Genomic DNA, 25,465 nt, shown 5'->3' with positions numbered 1-25,465 from the left:
GATGGCGTGGATGGGTTGGGAAAACGTGCGTGCCTCACCATCGGCACGGACTTTCGTGTGTGGAAAGTCGCGCGGTTCGAGCTTGGCTCTTGGCCAAGAGGCTTGTCGTCCCCGGCGTCAATTATCGATGCCGAGTGATCTTCCATGTTGAATGCGTTGTTGAACACCAACAAATAATTCGCTGCCTAGTCCCGCTTCCCTGTGGTTTGCAACAGGAGGATGTTTTCATCGAACCCGCCGACATCGTAAATGTCGGACTGAAAGTAAAAGCTTACATATGCAGCGCTGGCCGTGCCATGTCGTCCTAAAGCGACTAGGCAAGAATGTATGAGGAGCGTGGTCAGTCGTTTGCCAGGATGTGTTTGAAGCTTCATAACGAAAACCCTTAACACATTTTTATAACACATTTTTATGACAAGAACATACTGTACCGTCATCCTACAGGGGAATGTTTTTGCATTTGCTTTTGAGCGAACTAACGTTACTGAAGACGCCCACTGGGCTCACTTAGCTTTCTGTCGCCGCTGCCGCAGGGTCGTTCTCCTTCTCCGTGCTGTCTGGGAAGGTGATGTTCCGTGACCTGGCTTACATCACGGCCGACGGCACGCTGCGCGTGCAGGACGGCTTCGTCATCTTCCGCTGGTGGCGGGTGTACGTGCCGAAGGCCGTGTCGGAAGGTCAGTCTGCCGCTGGCTGCCCCGCGTCTGCGCACCCGTCGACGCCCTGCCGTCGAGCGTGTGGGGCGGCACCGGCACTGCCGCCGCGTCGGCCGACAGGGGTGGGAGACAGTGCGGTCGCGTCTTTCACGGTGACTGTCCTGGGAGATGGGAACGATAGGGCACAGGTGGCATAGCGGCCGGTCAGGGGCATGCAGTTTGGTGCCTTATCAGTGGCAATAACAGTCGAGACTGAGCACGCAGCTGCCATTGTGGCTGGCAGGCTTTTATCAGCCTGGGTATTGCACTTTGGGGCTGATGATTGGCGATTCTCACAACGCACGGAGGGCGTATATGAAGGTTTCCATAGCGTATGAGGAAACGTCTTGTGTTCTGCTTTCTTCCTAGTCTGTTTCTGCGTGCGGGGGCACCTACTCTGTGCTTGGGAATGGCAAGGGGAACGCGCCGCTCCTCGTTAGGCACCGCAGTCTAAACCGGCTCCTGCAGTGCGTTTTTGCAACACTGCCGTCGTCAACCCTGCCGCCGCCAACCGTGCGCGCGTCAGCCTCGCAGACAACTGGCCGCACAGCGTCCCCAGCCGTGCGCCGCGCCGTTGCAGACATGTCCAGCCTGGACACGCGGCTGCTTGTGGTGCTGAACGGCCTCGAGGTGCACGTCTACAACCGCACCAGCACGTACGCCCGGCTGGAGCGGCTGTTCGGCCTGGACGAGCTGCTGCTCGGCGCGGACGAGGACGAGCGCGAGCCGGGCGAGCCAGCCGCCGGAGAAGGGCGCCGCCGCCGACCGCTACAGCGGCTGGCGCGACCTGGTGCCCGTTATCAAGGCGGACATATCGACGGTGAGGCGCCGCCGCCGTCGGCAGGGTGCTGGGCGGCGCCGCCCACCACCGCGCTCCCGGACGTGTTGAGCGCAGCGGAGCTGGTTTGGTGTGTTGGTGGTATTTGCGTTTCCGTTGGTTGTATGGTTGTGACTTATTGGTCCCACGGCCTGAAGTGCCGAGCTCTGGAAGCATTGCCTTACGCTTCGCCTACCCTGTATCGTGCAGTTGAGCGCGTTACATGATAAGCATGCGTTGTGGCGCTTCTCAGTTTGTGCGCGTCTGCCGCGTATGCATTCATGAATTAGCTCGCAACCTTTCGTGAAGCGTTTTGCACATCTGTCATAGCCTGGGGTGTCCAATGACCTGTGGGAGCACCCACCTTTCGATTTCGTCAGTGTGCGGGAACAGATCCGGTGCGTTGAACCACCGGATCTGTTCCACCCGCCACGGCAGGCGTTGCCAGCCGCCGGTCGGCTGGGGCCACCGGTTCCCAGCGTCGGAGCCGCGCTGCGCCTGTGGTGTCCATGCCGCGCTCGCGCTCCAACTCCGGATTTTGTCTGTGGTCAGCTGTATATTCAAGGCTGACCGGTGACCAGGAATGGGCGTGGAATACTGAAACAGCATGCCCTGGATGTTTCCGCAGTCTGGGACTGCCTGACTGACGCCAGCGCGGACCGCCTGTTGCAGGGCCGGATCGTGTTCGGCAACCGGCTGGTGCCCACCACGCTGATCGTCTCCGTGGAGGAGGCCAAGTGCGTCTACTCCACCAAGCCGTCCGCTTCGCAGCTCGACCTCTTCATGCACTTCGTCAAGATGACCGCCGAGAACTTTAAGGTGCGAGGCGGGACTCGAACCGCCGGAACGCGCGCTGCTCGAGCTCGGCGGCGCCGTCCCTGTGCAGCGCCTGCGACGTTGCTTAGGCAGGGGCCAGGTGTCAGCTGATCACAGCGTTGGCGGCTCGGTGTAATGCTAACCGTGGATGACGTGTCTCGGGCAGGCTAAGTGTTTTGCCGTCATTTATTGATTTCGCAGGCAATGTTTTGGGTGCTGTGTCAAAGCCGAACCCATGTGTCATGCAGCAGCACAACGGCGCTGCATGGAATGGCTTACACATGGGCTGCATGGGAGCCCATGTGGAAGCCATTTGTTTATGCATGTGCAGACTGAGACAGGACCACAGTTGCGTTTCAGGCACACAACTGGAAGGTCCTTTTTGTGTAAGTACCACACAAAGGCACGAAGGCACGGCTGGGCTGGAGGCCCGCTCCTTCAGAGAGCGTCTGAAATCTGATTAATCACCACAGCCATGCCTACTCTCTCAGACACACCACCCGACCAGCCACAAGCGCACCCCTGCCGCCGCACCCCACGGCCCCTGACCTGACCCCGCCCGCATGTCAGGTCATCATGGCGCCGTCGCGGAACTACACGGGTCGCCGGGACGACCCGCCGCGCTACATGGGCGAGGGCTTCGTGGTGCTGCAGTCGAACGCCGTCAACATCTACGGCTACGTGGACGAGCCGGGCTGGGTGCCCGACGCGCCCGAGACCGAGCGGCTGGCCAACGGTGACCTGTGCCAGTCGCCGCCGCCCGTCTGCGGCATCGAGGTCAAGGTCAGACCCGGCGGCCTGGTGGGGCTGAGCGGCGCCAGGCGGTGCCGACCGCTAGACTGGTGGGGAAACGAGCTTTCTTGCTGTAGGGCTAGCGATGTGCTGAACCGGAAATGGGTAGCGAATCCACTGGGCTCAAAGCAGCACGAGCAAACTCTCTGGGACGGACGAAGGAGGCAGGTTTGAAGGTGTCGAGCTGGTAACCTGTGTGAGGCGTGACTGGGGCGAGGACAGTTTGGTGACAATAAGGGCTCGGTGTGTCAGTGATGCCAAGATGTGGTGTGGCATGTGGTGTGGCGTGTGTCTGCCCGATGATATTGTGATGCGGCGTGCCCAAGACTGGCGACCAGCCGTGAAATGCCCGACTGATCTGATGAGGATTGCTCTCTTGAGCGGAGCGTCAGCTGCTTGAAGTGGAGGGACGTTTGCGTGTCAGATGTCTAAGCTGGGATTTACCCGTGCTGGTTCGCGAAAGTAATCCCTTCGAAATATAACCTGCGCCGCGAAAATCCTCTTGAGGTTATTCGACGTGCCACACGTTACGAGGGCAAGCACCAGCCCCACATCCATACAGTCCAGCACGACAGCTCCACGGCGCCGCCCCGCTCCCCTCCCTGACCCCCGCCCCCTCCCCCAACTGCCACAGTGCGGCAAGGGAACGGACTTCAGCTACGGGCCGTGGGCGGACCGGCAGCGGGACTCGCTCTTCAGGTTCTTCTTCCCGACGTCGTTCGAGCGGCAGCGGCCGACGGAGCCGCCGCGGCCCGGCGACCGCCGCGCCCACCAGGCGCTGGACGTCCGCGTCAGCACGCTGGCCGATGCCACCATGGACATCCTCTTCACCAAGAACCAGGTGCGTCCGCCCGAGGGTCGCTGGGGGGGGGGGGGGGGGGGGGGGGGAGATGGTGGGGAGTATCGGGAAAGGCAGCTGACTTCTTGGAACTAATTTTTTGCTTTATCCAGTGTGTGGTGTGTTAATGGGGTATCTGTATTTTACGTTGGCAGTTCACATGGAAGTGCTGACAGCAGGCACTGATGACAACCAACCCCATCGTGTTGTTCATTTATGTCTGTAAACAGCCTCTAGTGTGCGTGCGACGCGCTGTTACGTGAAATCTACATATGACCTGACCTGACCTGACCTGTGTTGTGACCTGACTTGACCTGACCTACCCACTGCCGTTCCTGCAGGAGACAAGCGCCATCCACATGAACCTGGGGCCGGGCTCCTACATGGAGATCACCGTGCCGTGGGTGGTGGGCGAGAACGGCTGTCACAACCGCGTCATTGGCCAGCTGCTGCACCTGGACGCCACCACCAGTCTCACGGTCAGCACTGCAGCCTCGCCCGGCCGCCGACAGAAGGCACTGAATGCCGGTCACCAGCTTGTGCTCCTGGGAATGACAGTTATTGTCTGTTTTTTTTTTCATTTAGTGTGTTTTCTATGCTTGAGGACAATGCTGAGATATTTCCTGTTCTGGATACCATCAGTATTTGTCTATGTGGAATCGCTGTTAGTGCCCATCCCCATATGCTGACTGTTATTTGGCAGGGTGCATCCATATGCGCTGACTGCTGGTCCTGTGCTATCATTTCCAGTATCGAAACCTCCTCGAGTGCGAAAGTCTGGAGTTCAGCATCGCGATGCACTACCCCATCTACTGGAACGAGCCGTCCGACTGGACCTTCTCGCTGACGTTCTGCAAGGCCACAGCGTACTTTGTGTATGCTCACAAGTACTTCTTGAATGGTGAGCGACGCCTGAAGGATCAAAATCCCAAGCTCTGCGTGGGATTTTGCGCTGTGGACGTGTTTTACAGTGCGAAGTTAACGTGCATATTGTTACGTGAGATATTGTGTGGGCAAGCTTATACTTTTAATGGTATGATTTGTTTTTTCCTAAACTTCCTAAAGCTCTTCTTGATCATTAAGTCTCCAGTTTAGCTGTATACAAGTTATGAGACGACTGCCGAGGTTACAGTATGGCCACACCACACTGTCAAGGGTCTAGTGTGGCCACAACAGGTCAAGTTCATTTTGACCTCCCGGCCGGCATGGTTCCATGAAGAGGGTCGTGGCAGGGCTGTTCTCGGCCTTTGCCCTTTAACATGTTAAGTGCTGGTCGTGCTGGGTGCTGACCATCTCTCGGGCTCATCAGCTCACCCTTCATATCCGACCTGACCTCCCCTCCCCCCTCCCCCCATCCGCTCATCCGTCATATTCAGCCGGACCCGCGCCCCTCCCCCGCTCATCAGCTCACCCGTGATATCCGACCGTGACCCGCGCCCCTCCACCGCTCATCAGCTCACCCGTGATATCCGACCGTGACCCGTGACCCCCCCCACACTCTCTTCTCCCCAGACCTGCTGGACGACTGGGGCAGCTCGGAGCCGCCCGACCTGCTGCGCTTCGTGCCGTGTACCTGGTGCTTCCAACTGCACTTTAAGCAGTTCGAGCTGATCACGCTCACCAACGCCGGCAATTGGATCGACTGCTCGTCGCAGTCGCCGGAGAACGGTGCGGGTGGCAGAGGCGGAGCGTCGAACGCGGAGGTGGCCGCTAACTGGCCCCGCGCCCCTGTCGACCAGGCCCTGCTCTGGCGTCAGACCGCCGCGCTGAGCCCAAAAGCTCTGCGGATAGATGTGTGGACGCTCTTAAGTGTATTTATCGTGGGATGCATTGCATTTGGATGCAAGTACGAGTTGTGGCAGTCATGCCTGTTAAAGCGTTCCCGAAAGACGTGGAAAAGCTGTATGCACTGTTGGTTGTCTGGTGATTTGAGCGTGAGCGAAACATTCATAGCCGTGATATATCGTTGTCATGCCCGTCCACTACAGTGCATGCATCATGTTATTCTGCTGCGCTTGTCAGCGCACCTGGCCGTCTGCGGGGACGTCCTGGACCTGTCGTTCGACCTGCCGTTCACGGACTTCCTGCCGGAGACGGTGCCGTTCCTGTTCAAAATCGAGGTCAGTGACGGGTGCGTCTGCCGCCGCAGGGCACCGACGCCTGAGCGACCCTGTCGCACGTGGAGGTGGCGCACCGGCCTTATGGGCGTGATCAAAGGACACTGCGGGGAACGAACGTTATCTTTTGGAATGTTTACATGTGAAGTGTCTTTGATCACCGCTTACCTTGTCATGAGGTTTACACTGTTCGCTTCCCCAGGCCGAGTGTGTAGAGCTGACCACACATCTCACCCGTCACCTGGTGTGACGGATCAGCACCCCCTCCCCCGCAGGCTGAGTGTGTATGGCTGATTAAACACCTCGCCCGTCACCCGGTGTGGCTGATCCTCGCCTCCACGTGCAGAGGTTGTAGTGCTGACCACGCACACCACCCGTCACCCGGTGTGACTGATCCTCACCTCCGCAGGCCGAATGTCTGGAGCTGGCCATGTTCGTGCCGGAGGTGCGCGCCAGTCGAGCGGTGCTGCTCTCACTGGCTGCCAGCGCGCTGGTAGCGGGTAGGGACGGTGTCGCCTACACCCCGGGCGCCGCCGCCGCCGCCCCCGGCGCCCCTGCCGCCGACGCCGGCGCCGGCACGCCCAGCTCGGTACCCGCCTCCGATGGCGCTGAGCCACCGGCGCCGCGGCCGCCTCTCAACTGGCGCAATCTCTGCAAGATCAGGTAAGGCGGCAGCGGCGGACCGGACGGCGGCGCGAGCGTGGATGTGTCTGGGATGCGACCCGCTTACTGTCAAATGTGGTTAATGGCGACATTGCCCGACCATGTGAACAGCGCTAGATGTACTCGACCGCCTGCTGGTGTGTGGAGCAGGCTGGGGTCGACCGACAGACATTATGACGGAAACTGGCGGGGACGATGGAAACTGGCGGATACGCTGTTGTAGAGTGTCTTTGAAATACATATGCAAAATGGCATTTCAGATTTGTCATGCTTTCGGACTGCACCTTCTGGCAAGCATTATTCACGGCTGCCTACAATGCATGCACACAACTGTCACGTGTCAACGCATTGGGCGGGGAAATGCGTGACGGCGCTGTGTTGACCCCTGTGCACCGCTCCCGCGACTGCCGTGCTTCTGACTGTCTGTCCCCCACAGTGACGGCTGGGTGGACTGCTGGCGCGTGCCGGTACTCTCCATGCAGATCGGCTACCTGTACCACCCAGTGCCGCCGTTCGGACCCTCGCCGCAGGCCAACATACCGACGCCGGACAAGGAGGCCATCCTGCTGTCGCCGCTGCGCGCCCCCAAGCGGAAACTCTCGCCGCTAGATGTCGGCACGGTACGCGACGGCAGGATGGACGGCGGCTGGCTCTAGTGACGCACGCCCTGTGCTCGGGGGGGGGGGGGGGGGGAGCAGGGACGCCTCGAGGCGGTGTATGACACGCGTGTCAATTGTCGTGCCCTTTCGGTAATTGTGTGGTGGTGCGAAAGTTGCACGTGTTTCTGCCAGTCCCAGGCGCCGGGAGATAGTGATGCAGCAGCACGTGCCGTGTCCGTCTTACGGCGCTTTCATGTGGAGGATAAAGTGGTATCACGTTGCCTTGTGGGTTGTGCCGTGTTGTTGTCGGCACATTCTGGGTCACGCAACGTCACACAGCTCATTGCCCTTTTAATATCATCACGTATATGGCAAGACTCGGGTAAAGGTTGCAGGGCTTTAGCAAAAAGTTGTCCACACGCTGGCCTTGATTTCATCGTGTTCTCGTGGAACACTTACGGAAGCTTTTGGGTAAGCCATATCGTCGCCATCCCTTTTTCCGTAAGATATAGTGAACACCGTGACGTGAGGCGATGAACAGACTGGCCGGTGGTGGTGCTCAGCCTGACACCAGCTGCCTGGCCGGTGGTGGTGCTCAGCCTGACACCAGCTGCCTGGCCGGTGGTGGTGCTCAGCCTGACACCAGCTGCCTGGCCGGTGGTGGTGCCCGGCCGGACGCCAGCTGCCTGGCCGGTGGTGGTGCCCGGCCGGACGCCAGCTGCCTGACTGGTGGTGGTGCCCGGCCTGACGCCAGCTGCCTGGCCGGTGGTGGTGCTCAGCCTGACACCAGGTGCCTGGCCGGTGGTGGTGCTCAGCCAGCCGCCAGCTGCCTGGCCAGTGGTGGTGTCCAGTCTGCTGTAACGCCGCCCGCTCGGCCGCAGCCCGTCACGCGGGACGACTTTTGTCCGGACAGCCTGGCGCCGGACAAGATCCGCGTCGACCTCGAGGTCGGCCCGTCCGAGCTCCTTCTCTACGGAACGCTCGTCGACAACATCATCAACTTCAAGGTGGGTGCGTGGCGGGACGCGGTGAGGCCCTTGTGGGGTGCCTTGTGTCGCTGTGTTGGGCTGTCAGGCTACAGTGTGTTATTGCTGTCAGTGTACCAGTGATCCATAGACGTTATTTGTTGAACAGGAAACAATGCATCAAAGACACATTAACTTCCCGCCCTCAGGCGAACTAGGACATCGCGAGGCAGCGTCGCCCATGCTCACCTTCGTCCTGAGGTCATTTTTATTGTTCCTATGCCTACGGCTCCATCTCTCATCTTTGACCTCTCGGCGGTACAGGACAACATATTCGGCGTGTACGAGGCGTTCACGGACATGGCGAGCGTGCGGGGAGGCCTGCCACCGGCCAGCGACTCGGCCGCGTCCGACCACACCAGCGGCCGGCTCGAGCCGTTCGACCCGCGCAAGTTCCGGCCCTTCCAGGTCACGGTGGCCGTCACCATGCACGACATCCGGGGCCACTTGATCAAGGTCGGTCTCCGCGCCGACCCGAGCGCGGCTCGGTGACGGCGGCGGGGGATGCCACGCGTGGGTTACGCGCACAGATTGGAGCCAATGGTTACAGTGAACGAACAGTTGTGTGCTTGGTTAGATGGCGATAAGCTGTTGGCCCAAAAGTGTAGTGCACTCATAGGCATTCAACGTACTACTACGTCAGCTTCGCGCGATTTTGAGCATTTCGGGGTGCAGCAGCCTGCTTTTAGAGCAGTGTCGGTGCGTGACATTACGTCCGACGACTGGGTGGCCTGTCAGGCGCTGATGTGACAGTGTCTGCAGCACAGCAATGGTCCGGCACGCCTCCGCGGCCCGCCGTGAGGGGCGCTGCGTGCTCTGATGGGCGCCGTTTTCAGAACTGCGCGCCGGGCGACCCGCCGTGTCCCACGCTGACGCTGGAGCGGCTCGGCTTCGAGATGACCAAGTCGTTCTGGGAGACGCGGCTGCAGCTGCTGCTGTCGCCGGTGGTGGCCGTGGTGCAGGACACGGTGGTGCGCGCCGAGCCGCACCAGCACCTGCGCGAGGGCCATCTGGTGCTCAGTGGTCTGCAGGTGAGCCGGGCCGGTCCTGCGCTCGGTCCGAACACAGGCGTGTTGTCATGGACGCCACAGCCGGCAAATGTGGGAGACCGAGAGGCAAACCACGTTCAGCTTGTGAGACGCCGCTGGACACCGCGGGTTGGTGAAGTGCGACCAAAACTCACGGAGCCACCTGCATGTCTGCCGTTCTCGCACGTGTAAGTGCGTCGGTCGTGTGTCGTCTAACAGTGGGCGGGTGACTCCTCGCGCGGTCGGCACGGTCGATAACGGCGCCCGGTCGTGCGCCCACCGACAGGTGCGTGGCCACGCCATGTTCAGCAACCACGGCAGGCGCGTGGAGCAAGACACGGTCGAGTACGGCTGGCTGCTGGAGGTGCAGGCCGGCACCGTCACCGGACGGCTGACGGCGGCGCAGGTGGGTCAGCGGGCGCCGCGGCCGGCTACTCAGAGAGAGCGTGCCACAGAGCAGAGATCGGCCGAGTCCCGCCGGGCGCGGCGATCAGAGGTCCTTCCGGGTGGTGATGGCGACAGTTTGCACGTGGCTGTTCTGTGGAAGGGGAAAGTGATCTTCGGTGACGTTTTATATGTGCTGTGTACACTCCATTTCAAAGGAATGCTCCACGTATGAAGATATCGAAGACCAGATTTTGCATCAGAAATGATAAAAAAGCTTACTTGTAACTATGGGTATGCTTTTAAGCGGAGAATGCCGCTCTTGACAACACAATTTCTCCATCTAGTAAACATCCTCAATACGTCATTGTTTGATTGTGCCGTGGAACGTTTCTATGACGTCACGGCGCTTCTAAAATAGCCGTGCGAGATCACCACCCTAGCATCTACTCGCAGTACTCCAACCTCCCAGAGGAACATCGTTATGTGCTCGTGTTTTGGCCCTTCTCGTGGTGTTCTTTCATATTTATCTGTCATTTTAAGGTGTTTGCTTGTATGCACATACTCGGTCATCACGGCATTGGTAAGGTATTCGAGTACAAGTCTTATTTCCTTGATAACTAGCAACCAAGTCACACTTTTTTATCATGATGGCACCAAATCTTATCCGTGATTGAACACACCCAACCCTCTTGCCCTCTTTATCGCTTCATCCTGTATCTTCGCGATACTCCGCACACCGGGGGCAGGCTGCATTCGTCAGCCACGAGTGGGCTGAGAGGCCTCTGGGAGGGGTGCCCTCGAGCGGGCGTCCGGTACATAGTCCGCAGAGGGGTCCCTACGCGGGCTAAGGCTCGACATTCGGCCCTCCAGGCGCATGCAGTCCTGCCCCACCGTTATCCATTCTCCTTCATCCCATGGCCCCGAAATGATCACTGCTGGTCGAAAGGGCGCAGATAAAGAATAATTACCAAATCACCTGGATTGTAATTGAAACTTGCACAGCCTGCTCAGCATTGATTGAGAGTCAAATTACGTCAATTAAACTTTAAACTGCGCTCACGAACGCCAGATACGAACGGCACGGCGATTATTTTCTTGTTGGCCGTAAAACGCCGCATGGCCAATCAGTTGAAGTTTTTGAATGACGCTTCTATGGCGTCGTTCATGCCTGAGTGACCTTGAAATACTCTGCACGAAATAGACTGCACATCTTCGCGGGTGATTAGCTCAGAAGATGGAGGGTTTTAGGGTCAAGAAGGACAGGGCTGTAAATTACACTGAATGACCTTCAAAATGGTCATTTCATTTTCAAGTCGCATGCAAAACTGGGACACCCCCTTTGACGGTGCGTCGTGACAACACGCATCTGCGTGTTGTTTTGCATGCTGGCTACAGGCGGATCAGTAATCACACCATTGTCACATCATCGGCCGTCGCTGTGCGCAGTCCGCGTCACTGCCGCGCGTGCCGTTTTCAGGTGTACCAGACGGTGACTGGCCTGGAGACGTTCCTGCAGCTGCTGACCGAGCCGGAGGCCGAGCTGCCGCCGCCGCCGGCCACGCAGCTCTGCCACCACAACCTGGACCAGCAGCTGTGCGAGCATACCTCGCCGGAGACCAGGTGCGGCGGCGGGCTCCCAGCTGGTAATACGTGTTGGGGGGGGGGGGGGGGGGGGCTGGGCTCAGGCGTACGAGGCCGCGCCTCGGAGCCGGGCTCCGGGTAGTCGGGGACAAGCTCTGTTCGGCTGCCAATGATAGCTCTGTGCACTTGGGAGAAGAGCAAGGCTAAATTCCATGGCGTGTTGTGACTGTGTCTGTAGAACTCTGGAGGCATCGTAAATTGTCGGCCTCCCGCGCGGTGACCTGCAGGGGAGCCGGTCACATGGTAGTACATGCCTGTGACTTGTTTTGCATAAGGTGCAAACTATTTCCTGACATGCCCCGTTGTGCTGGCAGCGTCGTTAATAGCGCGTGCTTACAGGTGTCCATCGAGTGATGAGATCAAGTACAAAATGTTCCGTCTCAGTCTGGATGCTTTGGACCTGCATATGGTCGAATGCGGGACATCGTTAAATCTGCAGGTATGACATGTGAACCGACGCACGACAAGGGGCAATCACTATTACTGCAAGTGGCAGCGCCGTGGATTCTGAGTTGGAGAAGAAGGAGGAGGGGGTGCAGCATTTTGCAGGGGGTCTCCAAAACATGGTAGAGCTTCCTCACATAGGGTTCTCCCGGGGGAAACTTATTGAAGGGTCTCCCGGGTTTCGACGATAAGAGGGTAAGGGGTCCGCATAGCAACCAATGCCCGCTCCCCAGAACTATATCTACCGTACCTCTACAACTTGGAGAAAGCGAAGCTTGCAATCCCGAAGGCCTTTGGGTCTGCGGAGGCAATGGAAGCTGCGTTTTAACATTTCTATGTGCTATGCTATAATTTGTTTTGCATTAGACATGCGGTAGGGACCTTAACGCCTCGGCCATCTGGTTCACACCAGGCTCATTTCATGAAGAGAGACGAGCCTATTGATTGGCAGTCTCATAGCCGTCTACCTTGCATTAATAGGCGTCTACAAAACTTGTGATTTTTTCCGACAGATAAAATAAATTTAAGATTTATTAAGCAATAGTTTGCCATGAAAACTTGGCTACTTGTCTGTCGGGCAGGCGTCATTCAACAAGGTGTTGAGTGTCAAACGTATATTTCGATATGCTTGTAATGGGGGTAACTACGGTCCATTTTCATGTGAAAAACTTATATTCTTACCGCGTATATCTGGACATTTCAGACTGTGTTGGTTGTATGCTACGGGTTTCATACCGCCGCCATCAGAATAGTTTCCTAACGTCGTGTGGCGCGGTGGTCACCGCTGACAAACACTTGGAGGGGGGGGGGGGGGGGGAGGCAGTGTCTGGTCTATTCGATGCTAAGCAAACATTGAACCCAGAGATCATCAGGAGTTTTGCCTTCCACGAACTGTTCAAATGTAATTGCGTCATCTACTTGTGCAATGGGTCGCTGATGTATGCCTGGAGGACTACGATGAATAATTTTCGGTTGCGTCAAAACGTGTGCCCGTGGTTGTGCCAGTTCTAGCGTTTTGAGTGGCAGGGCCTGTGAGAGCCTTGTACCACCGTTCCGCAGATATCCCCCTGCCGTGTGTCCACCTGCAACCTGTACGGCGAGCACATCCGGCGGGGCGTGACGGTGCTGGTTCCTATGATCGAGCTCTACAACTTCATCTCGGCCAACATGGCGTTTGTTGGCGCTAGTGACGCGCCGCCGATGTGGGTGGAGGCGGGTGCGGTGCGCTTGGGCCCAGTTATCGTCGACCTGGCGTTGAGCGAGGACGACAGACGGAACGAGCTGCAGGCAGCCCAGCACCGGTGAGTCGAGGACGACGGACAGAATGGGCTGCAGGCGGCCCAGCACCGGTAAGTCGAGGACGGCAGGCGGGGTGGTCTGCAGGCGGTCCAGCACCGGTGAGTCGGGGTGGGGTGACACCAGTCAGCGGTATTAGCTGTAGATGGGCGGTGCCACGTAGCTGGCGAGGGAGTTTTGTGCTCACAGCTGCGGCCTATACTCATACCAGCGGCTGGTGAGTTGAAGAGATGTGTTGTGTCGAGATGCGTGGTGTCGAGATGTGTGATCTACATAACTGAAGTATGTAAGCATTTAGGGAATGTCGTGCACAGACTCAACCAAAGCATGTTGCTTCTGAATGCGTCCTCATCATTTACGTGATTTGGCACCATGCCAAACGTTACGTGTGACACCTACCTTGTACTTTTGTGGAGGTAGTGGGCCAGAGGTATCCAATCACCCACCGGCCCGCCCTCCGTGGCCAGGTTCCTGCGCTTCCACGACGAGCACAAGCGTCGTCTGTGGTTCCTCTGGGAGGAGGACGAAGAAGAGGAGGAGGAGGAGCAGAACGCCGGCGCCGGTGCCCGCTGTGGCTGCGTCGGCGGTTGCGCCTTCTTCGGCCGCAACGGCAATGGTGCACGCTTCTTCCACCCGAGCAAGGAGGACGAGGCAGACGGTCGCAACAGGGCTGAGTACAGGTCAGCTGGCAGCTAGTTTGACCCCGGTAACGGAGTGCGCTGTGTCGGATACAGGGCGAGTACAAGCTGGCAGCCGGTCTGACTCCGGTGACGGAGTGGGATGTGCCGGATAGGCTGTGCTCATTTCTACGCCGTCCGTGCGGTGCGCTTTTTGGCGGGCCTTATGGGCTTACGAATATATCTTCATCGCACGCGATCTGCACAACGCTTTCGGTGTTTGCTTCACTTGACGCCACAGGCTTGACTGGTCAGGTGTGTCTGTTCCGGGCTGTGTCCTACTGCTCTCTTGTGAGATCGGTCATGCGCCAGCGCCCGTGGTCCGTGCCATGTTTTGACTGCTGCTCTGACCTCTGCCGACCACCAGGGTGAGCGACTCGGCCGATGACCTGGGGTACGGCCAGTCGCTGCTGCACGAAGGCCGTCTGATGTTCGACCTGGCGCCGGCCAGCCCGCCGGTGGTGCCGTGCCCGTGGGCGCGGGAGCCGCCGGCGCCGGCCGCGTCCGACCGGCTGACGCCGCCTCAGCACGAGTTCGCCGCCCACAGCCCGCCCGGCGGCCGAGACGAGGTGGGTGGCACGAGCCTGAGCCGTCCCCTCGTGGCCAGGGATTAGCTGGATTTCCCCCCTCCCTCCGACCGGCACGGCAAGTGGCCCGGTTTTTGAGTAGCTGGCTGCGCAAAGGATTTCAGTCACCCGCTTCCGGTTTTGCCCGCGAGCGTGAGGCTTTTCGCATGCTCGCGCGGGGCATGTGTCTGCACTAACGGGTGGCGGCGTGGCGCGGCGCGTGGCCGCCCTGTCTGACGGGTTCCGCCGCGCGCCGCCAGGTGGACACGGCCACGCGCCACCTGTCCGACTCGGGCCTGGCGCGCTCGGCGGCGGCGGCGGCGGCGGCCGGCCGCGGCGCCCAGTCGACGCTCTCGCTGCAGACGCTGCCGTCGGCGGCGGCGGCGGCGGCGGCCGGCCGGCGCGGCTCGCGCCACTCGCTGGCGTCGGTGGGAGCGCCGCCGGCCGCCCGCCTGCGCACCATGGCGTCGCTGGGCAGCGAGCAGTCCGAGTTTTCGGAGCTGTACTTCTCGGCGGACGACGACGGGCTCTCGTCGCTGCCCACCTTTCAGACGCCGCCGTCGACCCTGCAGCGCGACGGCAGCTCGGAGCCGGACCGGCCGGCGACGCGGCCGGACGCCGCCCGACAGGTGGCTGACGCGGCCGGGCCGGCGGCGGCGGCGCGCCGTGCGGCCGCCCGCGCCGCGCCCGAGCTCGGAGGGCTGCCCCGGTCGTCAGGGGTGGGCTTCTGCATGGTGGCGAGTGGCGATGACGGGCTTTTCTACATTTCGTTTTGGGGTGGGCAGGCACGGATTATTTTGTTTGGCATGCGATGCAATGGCGTTCACACGGTGTAAGTACGGGTTTGTATCGCATTAAACGTGCGATTGTCATACGGACGGGCGTGCTATATTTGAGGCTGCGATTTATGAGCGGTGCTGGGACGTAGTTCTTCATATCCGTAACACCGGCTGTCAGAAGAGCTTGAAACATCGAAGGCGCTGTCCGAGTGTATCAGATGTAAGCTGCCGGTCCTCATGCTGCGTCGATCATGCTCGTGCTCCAGGTGTCGTTCGACGCGCTGCACTCGTCCTCAGTCGGGCTCGAACATCAGCTCGGGCTCGTTCCTGTCGGCGGCGTCGGCGGCCTCGGGCGAGGAGGCGCTGCTGCCGGACCTGAGCACGGTGGACCTGGTGGCGCAGGTGGACCGGCCCATCACCGACAGCCCGCTGCTCATGGCCAGCTACATCTACCACCTGGACCAGGTGATTAGGGCTGCTGGGATAGGGACGGCGGGAGAAACAACAAGGCGGTCGCACCACATCTGGCGCAAGGGTCTTGCGAAGTATGAATCGACGTTGTAGAAGCCGGGTATTATTGTAATACAAATATATCGTGAAAGTTTGGGCTTTACATACTGATGTGAAGATCTCTTCACTGCGTACCGATGCGTCTGATGACGGTGGAAAGTTTTGCGCCGACGTTAACGACTCCCAGACACACCGATGCACGGCTCATCGTTGATCAGACCCCTGTGTAGTCCGGGCAGAGGGCGAGCGCGCGGCGGCACCGCTGGCGCCGGCGGTGACCCGTCTCGCCGCTCCCGCTGCCGCAGGTGGAGTGCCACTGCTGGTCCAGGCCGACGCCGCGCGCCTCGGCCACCGGCGGCATCGCACTGCGGCCGGTGGTGCGCAGTCCGGACGGTGACACGCTGCTGGCCGGCCGGCTGTACGCGCCCGCCTTCCGGCGCGTGACGCGCGGCTTCTCGCATATACGGCTGGTGGAGGCGCAGCCGGCGGCGGCGGCATCGGCGTCGGCGTCGGCGGCGTCGGCGGGCAACGGGCAGCAGTCCCGCGAGCCTCAGCTCTGGGATTGCTGGGAGAACGGTGAGGGCGTGGGGACGCGGGCGGTGGGCGACGAGGTTCGGAGACAGATGGGGTGGCCAGTGATCGGAGACAGTTGGGGGTGGCCAGTACTTGGAGGCAGGTGGGGGGTGGCCAGTACTTGGAGACAGGTGTGGGTGGCCAGTACTTGCAGGCAGTTGGGGGGTGGCCAGTACTTGGAGACAGGTGGGCGTGGCCAGCACTTGGGGCAGGTAGGGGTGATGACGGCTCTGCTCTGAGAGGAGGGGGGGCGGCGGCGGCGAAAGCCCTGAAACAGGTGAGAAAACGATGAGGTTGAGGGCTGCGTGAGGAGATGGCGGCTGATCGAAGCTTGATGTGTGAACGGCAGTGGTTTAGGGAATGGTAAGGTGTATCGGGGACTCGGAGACCAGAGCCGATCTCTGATGCTGCGGGGAGAACGATGGGAGCTCTCGGCGACAGCTGGGCTTGAAAGGCCGTTACGCGAACGGCGAAGGCCTCGGAGAGACCGCTTCAATCCAGGAGTGGAATAGGCGCAGCGTATATGTACTAACCTGTACGCTGTCGTCGGGCAGACGGCCCATCACGTGTCATGAGCTTGGACAACCGCTCCGCCGCAGAGCGGGGGGAGCCGGCCGGCCTGGTGGGCAGCCACAGCCACCGAGGTGCGGCACACACCACGCTCGTGGTCCGCCTGAACGAAGACACCAACCTGGCCGTCTCGCCCATCATGCTGGAGTCCCTGTCCAGGCGAGTGGACGTCCAGAGAAGTCCTCGGATATGTCGCGCCGGTGTGCGGTGCGCGCGGGGTGTTCATGTGCAGGCCAGGCTCGCTAGCGCCACAGTAACGTCCCGCCATCTCCGCTGTGTTTATCCTCGCTCATGCTGTCACTTGCTCTGTCCGCTACGGAGGCTGGTGCTTGTTACACAGCGCGCAGGAGCCCGCGCACCACCGCGAGATACGGGCAGACTGGCCGGTGGTCTGTGACGTCAGAAGGGCCGCGGTCCGCGAGAGCACGCCATCACCGCCGCTGACAGGCGTCGTCAGGCGACGGGCTGGACCGGTGACCGGGGCGTGCGCCGTCGCCGGCAGGTTGGTGCAGACTCTGGTGCCGGCGCTGGCACGCATGCACCCGCAAACGGTGGTGGGGCGTCACCGGCGCTCGGCCGTCGCCTCCGTGCTGGCCGCCAACCAGCTGAAGCGAGACCCGCACGTGCGGCTGAGCCTGCGCCGCGAGTCGTCGCTGCGCCGCCAGCCGGTCATCCTGGAGCAGGCGCAGCACAGCCAGCTGCAGGCCTATGTCTTCGTGCCGAAGGTACGAGCGGGACGGGATGCCGCGGTGGCGAGGAGGGGAGGATGGCCTGCCGCGGTGGTGGGGAGGGGAGGACTGCCTGCCGCGATGGCGAGGAGGGGAGGACTGCCTGCCGCGGTGGCGAGGAGGGAAGGACGGGATGCCGCGGTGGCGAGGAATGGAGGACGGGATGCCGCAGTGGTGGGGAGTGGAGGACGGGATGCCGCGGTGGTGGGGAGGGGAGTACGGTATGCAAGTGTGTGAGCATGACAAGAGACGTTGGATGCCGTGAAATGTCGGGGAATTCTGTGAGCCGCTGACAGAGGCCAGTCCCCCAGCCAGTCTGTCAGCAAGACGCAGACGGCCGGGCCGTGGACGTGATCATAGAGAAACGAGCGGAGTTTCCGCTCACGCTGAGACACACATATGCCAGCCCAGTGTTTCCTGTGCATGTGAACGCAAGACGTAAGACGCCTCTCCTTCCTCCTGATGAGCACCACTCCCCTTCCCCCGCCAAAGACAAACATCAGCTTCTCTGCGCCGCGCATTCGAAGGCCACAGCCGGCGCCGCCTGAGGGCCTCACCCGTCTCTCCGTGCCGCAGGTCAACATCACCCTCCTGCAGGCGTCCATCACAGAGGAGCGGATCTCGTTCTCGGCACTGGACGACGTGCGGGACCTGACGTGCGTCAGCCTGGCGGCGCTGAGCGTGCAGCGGCTCTCGCTGCGCCTGCTGCACCACCGGCGCACGCACCGCTCGCTGCACGTGCTGGCGCGCCACCAGCAGACCAGCGCCGCCCAGAAGCCGGCCAAGAAGAAGGCCAAGGACGTACAGGTGCGGCACCGGGCTGGTTGGGGACGGATGATGCGCGCCGGTGGGATCAGCGGCACTGCGACGATCAGAAGGACTTCAGTTTCTTGTTAACCTGGGAACTGACGGTATTAGGGCGGCGCGGGCGGTCTAAGGACGTGGAGTCGCCAGGGTTACTGGACTAACGAAACCGTGTTTTTCCTCCTGCCTTGCAACGAACGCATAGCCGATGCTTGTTTTTGGTGCCCTCAAATGAGCAAAATAAATTGCTTGTGGATAATCTGGGTCCTGACCATTTAGGAAAATTACGCTATTGAACAGTTATTTCGTGGGACTGCGTGCACAGGTATTTGCGTGCAGCTCGTTGTGTGGTGTTGGGTCTGGCGGGACCAGCAGCCGGTCCGATGTGCCGCAGGTGACGTACGAGCCGTCGCTGGTGGAGACGGTGGACGCCGACTCCCAGGAGACGGTCATATCGGTGGAGGTGGGCCGCTCGCACTGTCAGCTGCGCCGGCTCAAGAACGACAGTCAGCTGCTCAGCAGCGCCGTGATCACGTCCATCCCAGGCCGACAAGGGCAAGGTGAGGCAGCCGCGCGGCGCGGCGCGGCGTGTCAGCGTGTCCAGCCACTGTTGAGAGCGGCTACTGGGCGTAGCCAGTCAGCGCGGCCAGTGCGGCAGCTGTTCGGCGCCTGGACTGAACGAGGTCCTCGTGCTCGCGCGCTGAGTCTGCGGACGGCGAGAGGATGGGGTGTGCGACACATTGGTAGTGTCCTGCTCAGGTCCGTTAAGCAAAGCCGATTTTTCAGGTCACAGCTTAACGTAGCTGTCGAGCGACGAGTTGTTTGTGTGCCGACTGTCCTGACTCGCGGCCCCGTCCGCATGTTGCCGCAGGTGTTCTTCACGTACGCCGACGTGCCGGCCTCGGCGGACAGCGAGTTTGGCCAGCCGAGCCTCGACACGGTCCAGGACGACACGGCCAGCTTCGGAGAGCAGAAGCTAGGCTTCAACATGCTGGAGGTGAGGGGCTCGTCGCGCCGCGCCCGCGACCGGAGAGAACGCTGGGACCGCCGCCGCAGCCACTGCGCGCCGGTTGCCGCCGGAAGACATGCGTGGGTCGAGAAACTGCGGTCTCTGTGACACGAACTAACGCGGTGTAAGGAACCATGTGTCCTCATATTTGGTTAACCATGGATGGACCGATTCAGACGTCCGTAGGTGCCTCCCACGGATTTTCTGTCGAGCGAATCACGCGGGATGTCGGTTCGCCGCGCGCCAGCCGTCTGCCTTTCCGGCGCGCCTCTTCACGGCCGCCATCGGCTAACTCCACCTCCCGGACCGTCGTCAGGTGGGCGTGGAGCAGCTGGAGCTGCGCACGGTGCTGAAGAAGGGCGGCGCGGCGGGCGCGGCCCGGCCCGGCGGCGACGAGGAGCCCGCGCGCTCGCCGCAGCCGCCGTCGGCCGCGCGCACCGACGAGTCGGCCGGCAGCGAGGGCAAGGACCGCACGGCCGCGCTCAACGTGGACGTGCGGGCCGTGTGGTGCAACTGCGCTGCGCCGCCCAAGACGGCCGTGATGCGCAAGACGGACTACACCAGGTGCGGGTCGGGCGGCCCGCACAGCTGGCTCCACACTCACGGTGTTCGCATGCTGCTTCATGGAGCTCATGTCTTAAGCTTCTCTTTATCAATGTGGTGATGGATACGATTTTGACTCAGCGATGCGTATTTGTGGTTCTCAGTTGGCCTCCTACGCTTGAATGTCGTGGCCTGTCGGCGATATGACCGCACATTTCGTTCGCCGTCTGTCGTCGCGCCGCCGCTGTGCGGGCGCGAGACGTCGGAGCGTGACACGGTCACCGTCCCCCCCCCCCCCACGTCACGTGGCGGTCGTGTTTGGCGACAGGTCGGACTGGAACATGCTGAGCACCTCCTCGCCGTCCATCAACGCGTGGCTGAACCCGGCCAACCGGCTGGCGGCGGCCGGCCAGCAGATGGCGTCGGCGCACACCCGCCGCCAGCTGGCCGTCATGGCCTGCCTGATGACGGACGCGCTCGACCACCCCAACATACACGCCACGGCCAAGGTACGGACCACAGGCGCGGCCAACTGGGCACGTCCAGGGTAGAGGCGCAGACACGGCGTCCTGGCCACGGCCAGGGTAGGGGCGCAGACACGGCCAGGGTAGGTGTTATGTCTTCGTCCAGCGGTTCAGCTCAGCTCGGTCAGAGAGAGACGTGTAGCGACGCAGCGATCTGTATTGGACCGAGTCCAGTGGCGTCCTGCCTGCCCCTGCTATCCCAGACAGGCACGACATTACATGTAGTTCGGGTGAACTACCACTCATAAGTCAGCTTGCATACACGCACCTATCGCGCGTCCCGTACGGTCCGCCAAGGGACGGCGGGCAGCGCCCGCGGTGGTAGGTCGCATTCCACCGCGCGGCTCAGGTCGCGCCGCGACCCGGCAGGGACGGCATGCTGTGCCGCCGGGCCGGCTGGGTGTGCTCACAGCAGTAGGGACGCAGACACGGCGTACTGGCCACGGCCAGGGTAGGGGCGCAGACACGGCGTACTGGCCACGGCCAGGGTAGGGACGCGGACACGGCGTACTGGCCACGGCCAGAGTAGGGTCGCAAACACGGCCAGGGTACGGCCAGGGTAGTGACGCAGACACGGCGTACTGACCACGGCCAGGGTAGGGGCGCAACACGGCGTACTGACCACGGCCAGGGTAGGGCGCAGACACGGCGTGCTGGTCACTGCCAGGGTAGGGCGCAGACACGGCGTACTGGTCACGACGAAGGTACGGGCCGCAGACCACCGATGTTGCCATCCCGCCTGCATGCCCCGTTACATGTGCAATGCTTGAGCGTGATGTCCGAGTCTTTTATTTTCCAGACCGACTGTCGTACGGATATATCGATATGACGTGCAGACTTGTAATGTGGGCGTGACATCTTTCAGAGGAGCACCTGTTCGCAATGTGGTTATGACCTTTGACAGACAAGCGCTCTTGCGTGATAGTGGTCTGACGTGTTAAAAATGAAGTTCTCGTAGAGCAACAGAGATGTGACCGGCCGCGGGACTAGAGCCCGTTCGTGGCGCGGACCTGGCAGGCATTCGGAGCACCCGGGCAGAGCAAGTGCCTTTACCTGATACGTATACGCCCTGTTGCAGAGCCCTGCCACGTGTGTGTCCTGTTGTAGACCGGATACACGTGTACCTGTTGCAAAGGCTTGATGCGTGTTTGCCATGTTGCAGAGACGTGACAGTATGTGTCCTGTTGCAGAGCAAGTACTCGTGCGTGACGTCGGTGGCGCAGACGCTGCAGGAGGACCCGAGCTGCCAGCTGTGCAGCGTGCTGGCGCGCTACATCCAGCAGACGCCGCTGACCGATCTGGAGACGGAGCTGCGGGTCCGCTTCCTGCCTGAGACGACCACGCTCAAGCAGGTGCTGCACCACTCTCGTGCGGGCGCGCGGTACGCCACGATCATGCACAGGTCCCTCGGGACACCGCCAGTACCGCCACCGCCAGGCAGATGCTGGTTGGGTGGCACCATGGGGATCATCATGTGCAATCAGGTATTGCTGACACGTCACTACGCTGAAATTGGATGTCACTTGAAGCGACTGACCACCACCTCCTGTCCTTGCCGCTAGCCTGTCCACCTTCACCACCACCACCTCACCATTTACCACCTTCTGCCATTGCCATTAGCCACCTCCGGCCCGACCCGTGCTCTTTCCGTCCGCCACTTCACGTACCCCAGCTCTCTCTGCCCGCCACTGCACGTCCCCAGCTCTCTCTGCCCGCCACTGCACGTCCCCAGCTCTCCCTACCCGCCACTGCACGTCCCCAGCTCTCTCTCTGCCCGCCACTTGCACGTCCCCAGCTCTCTCTCTCTCTGCCGCCACTGCACGTCCCTCTCTCTCTCTCTGCCCGCCACTGCACGTCCCCAGCTTTCTCTGCCCGCCACTGCACGTCCCCAGCTCTCTCTGCCCGCCACTGCACGTCCCCAGCTCTCTCTGCCCGCCACTGCACGTCCCCAGCTCTCTCTGCCCGCCACTGCACGTACCCCCAGCTCTCTCCTGCCCGCCACTGCACGTACCCCAGCTCTCTCTGCCCGCCACTGCACGTCCCCAGCTCTCTCTGCCCGCCACTGCACGTACCCCAGCTCTCTCTGCCGCCCGCCACTGCACGTCCCCAGCTCTCTCCCCGCCACTTCACGTACCCCAGCTCTCTCTGCCCGCCACTTCACACGCTTCTGTTTTCTGTGCCTGCCACTGCACGCGCCCCGTTCTCTTTCTGCCCGCCACTGCACACGTTCCCTGTCTCCGCCCGCCACTGAATGCACCCCCGCTGTTCCCGCAGGGCGTGCTGGTGCTGAGCCGACAGTGGAAGAACGTGTTGTGGATGCCGTTCCTGCTGGGTCACAAGTTCAAGGACCCGCCGGCCGTGCCGACGTTCATGCACCAGCCAGCCTCCAGGGTCAGTGGCGTCCGCTGACCCACACGCTGTGGTGCAAAGCTCGCTGTGATGTTCACGTTGGATTAGGCAGAGGCGGCGGTGCGCTCGTTCTCGGATGACCAGGTCACATTCTGGATATATGTTTGTTTTCTTGTTCATTGGCAAAGTATCGGCTGGGTCTTGGAAACTTAGCTTATCATGCCGGATACTTCAATCTCCGATTCACTGGTTACGCCTAGTGCTGTTGTGTTTATAGAATATTCTAGTCCAGTGCGACTGCAGTCAGCGCACGCCCTCACGCGCATCATACTCTCCCCAGCGAACTTCTGCTGAGGCGGAGGTGCCAATGACAGACGACAACGACATTGACGAGCGCACCTGTCTGTTGGACTTACCCCTGCTGTCCGGCAAAGGTGAGCTACGCGACGGCGCGGAGCTGCCGAAGCCAATACTGAAACTGGTGGCGCAGCATGCGTTGGATCCGACTCCTTTCATTTGTGCACACGTTGTCAGTCTGACGTATCTCGCAGAACCTTGCACGATGCGCGTCTCTGAACGGTGAAGTGCCTGAGTTTCTTCACTTGGCCGAGGTGCGCTCAAAGCGGAACGTCTTTTCCGTGTGTAATCCCTGTCTGCAACACCCGACTTACACAGGGCCATCTGTGCTATAATTTTTTCCCATTGGCTGGGACCTGCCGCTGTGGCCCACACCAAGCCGCGGCTGTGTGTGGCCCGGCCGACTGACGCTGGCCGACGCTGCCGCAGCGCCGCGCTCCTCGTCGCCGGTCTCGGAGCCGGTGAGCCCGCTGTCGCCGGTGGCCGAGCCGCGCCCGGCGCTGCCGCACCAGCCGCTGCGCTCGGGCCGCCACTCGGTCATGTTCCCGCTGCTGACGGCGCACCTCGAGTCGCCCGTGCAGACGCTGGGCCGCCTGAACCGCGGCTTCGCACGCCAGCCGGCGCACGAGAGCAACCAGAGCCTGTGCAGTCAACGCGCCGGCACGCCGTCACACTCGAGCCTCGAGCCGCTCCAGGCCAGCCAGCACGGGTCGCTGCAGCGCAAGGTACGCGCCGCGCCGACGCGCCGTCGCCCAGGTGCGCGGATGGAGTGGCGGACGCGGGCGTGTGTCGGACTTGGGTGTGGTTTCGCACATAGATGTGGTGACGGAGCTGGGTTTGGGTCGGACGTGGGTGTGGTGTTACGCGTGGGTGAGGTGTCGGACGTGGGTGCGGTGTCGCTAATAGGTGTGGTGACGGAGGTGGTTGTGGGTCGGACGTGGGTGTGGTGTTCGCGTGGGTGAGGTGTCGGACGTGGGTGCGGTGTTACGCGTGGGTGTGGGTCGGACGTGGGTGCGGTGTTACGTGTGGGTGTGGTGTCGGACGTGGGTGCGGTGTCGCTAATAGGTGTGGTGACGGAGGTGGTTGTGGGTCGGACGTGGGTGTGGTGTTACGCGTGGGTGAGGTGTCGGACGTGGGTGTGGTGTTACGCGTGGGTGTGGGTCGGACGTGGGTGCGGTGTTACATGTGGGCGAGGTGTCGGACGTGGGTGCGGTGTCGCACATAGGTGTGGTGACGGAGGTGGTTGTGGGTCGGACGCGGATGCGGCGTCACGCGTGGGTGGGGTGTCGGACGTGGGTGTGGTGGATGAGGCCCATGAGAGGGAGAGCGGAGATAGGTTGTTTCCCACTGTTGATCCGTGTGTTGGATGTTTCGCGGCTTCTCATTGTCTGCGTTTGTTAAGCTGTTAATTGGAATGATCTCCGAAATGACGTTGGATGGCTGCTATTTGTGTTTATTTGGCTCTAGCCTTGGCCACAGCAATTTACAATATCACTTTTTTATCAATTCCATAACCGTTCTATTGGGATTGGAAATGAATTTAAAAAATTTCATGTCGTGAATTTTAACACCTGCAGCGCAACTGTAGCGCGTCCGGATCTAGCACTGTCTGTGTTGAAGACTGTTTTGAACAGCAGCCCGTTGGCCAGGCGTGTTGCATTCCCCACACACCGGTAGCAATATGTCTGACCGCAAGCACAGCATCTCCACGATGTAGCGTGCCAAGCGCTTTGCGCCGTCGGGGACGCCGTCCGTGCCGGCCACGGTAGCCTGCCGCCGCGGCCGGTGGCGCCCGTGTCCAGCCGCTGACCGGGCCGCCGTCGCTCGCAGCCCACCGTCGACAGCTGCGAGGACCTGTACAGCTGGATGGCGCGGCAGCAGGCCAGCAACGGCGCCGACCGCTGCCGGATGCCGCTCTCACAGATCAGGGTGCGTGCCCCGGGCGACCCCGGCCCCGGCCCCGGCCCCGGCCCCGGCCCCGGCCCCGGCCCCGGCCCCGGCCCCGGCCCCGGCCCCGGCCCCGGCCCCGGCCCCGGCCCCGGCCCCGGCCCCCGGTCCCGGCCCCGGCCCCGGTCCCGGCCCCGGCCCCGGCCCCGGCCCCGGCCCCGGCCCCGGCCCCGGCCCCGGTCCCGGTCCCGGTCCCGGCCCCGGCCCCGGCCCCCGGGGCTGGCCCTGCGCGCTCGAATCGCCGGTCCTCGCCACATGTCACACTCCTTACGCACTCCTCCACTCCGCGCGGTCCACTCCGTTATGGGCCGGGGACGCCGGCCTGTCTGGAGCACTGGACTCAGCACTGCCACCGTGGCCTGTGTGTGGTC

The 25,465-nt window shown here is 61.5% G+C and overlaps 1 protein-coding gene across 1 annotated transcript in view; it reads left to right on the top strand.

Moving 5' to 3' along the window:
- Positions 1-533: 533 nt before the first annotated feature.
- The window catches only part of LOC119108263 (transmembrane protein KIAA1109-like), a gene marked incomplete at its 5' end in the record, with an annotated part of 62,557 nt that continues 37,625 nt past the window's right edge, over positions 534-25,465 (top strand). The window contains 40 exon segments of the mRNA XM_037231842.1: positions 534-677; positions 1,276-1,417; positions 1,419-1,515; positions 2,185-2,331; positions 2,899-3,111; positions 3,755-3,961; positions 4,300-4,437; positions 4,709-4,859; positions 5,471-5,626; positions 5,981-6,078; positions 6,485-6,738; positions 7,175-7,358; positions 8,219-8,344; positions 8,627-8,818; positions 9,199-9,393; positions 9,677-9,796; positions 11,255-11,397; positions 11,758-11,857; positions 12,922-13,163; positions 13,626-13,838; positions 14,203-14,404; positions 14,662-14,684; positions 14,880-14,999; positions 15,447-15,725; positions 16,076-16,160; positions 16,194-16,266; positions 16,863-16,992; positions 17,336-17,558; positions 18,138-18,368; positions 18,760-18,925; positions 19,237-19,362; positions 19,691-19,746; positions 19,826-19,938; positions 20,246-20,426; positions 21,632-21,793; positions 22,716-22,832; positions 23,131-23,224; positions 23,577-23,650; positions 23,748-23,872; positions 24,978-25,076. Of these exon segments, the coding sequence (XP_037087737.1) occupies positions 534-677; positions 1,276-1,417; positions 1,419-1,515; positions 2,185-2,331; positions 2,899-3,111; positions 3,755-3,961; positions 4,300-4,437; positions 4,709-4,859; positions 5,471-5,626; positions 5,981-6,078; positions 6,485-6,738; positions 7,175-7,358; positions 8,219-8,344; positions 8,627-8,818; positions 9,199-9,393; positions 9,677-9,796; positions 11,255-11,397; positions 11,758-11,857; positions 12,922-13,163; positions 13,626-13,838; positions 14,203-14,404; positions 14,662-14,684; positions 14,880-14,999; positions 15,447-15,725; positions 16,076-16,160; positions 16,194-16,266; positions 16,863-16,992; positions 17,336-17,558; positions 18,138-18,368; positions 18,760-18,925; positions 19,237-19,362; positions 19,691-19,746; positions 19,826-19,938; positions 20,246-20,426; positions 21,632-21,793; positions 22,716-22,832; positions 23,131-23,224; positions 23,577-23,650; positions 23,748-23,872; positions 24,978-25,076 (5,941 nt within the window).

Source organism: Pollicipes pollicipes, unplaced genomic scaffold, assembly GCF_011947565.3.
Source record: "Pollicipes pollicipes isolate AB1234 unplaced genomic scaffold, Ppol_2.1 Scaffold_6686;HRSCAF=7923_pilon_pilon_pilon, whole genome shotgun sequence".
Lineage (NCBI taxonomy): Eukaryota > Metazoa > Arthropoda > Thecostraca > Pollicipedomorpha > Pollicipedidae > Pollicipes > Pollicipes pollicipes.
The sequence above is the reverse complement of the archived record's forward strand: the minus strand, read 5'-3'. Positions and strand labels throughout refer to the sequence as shown.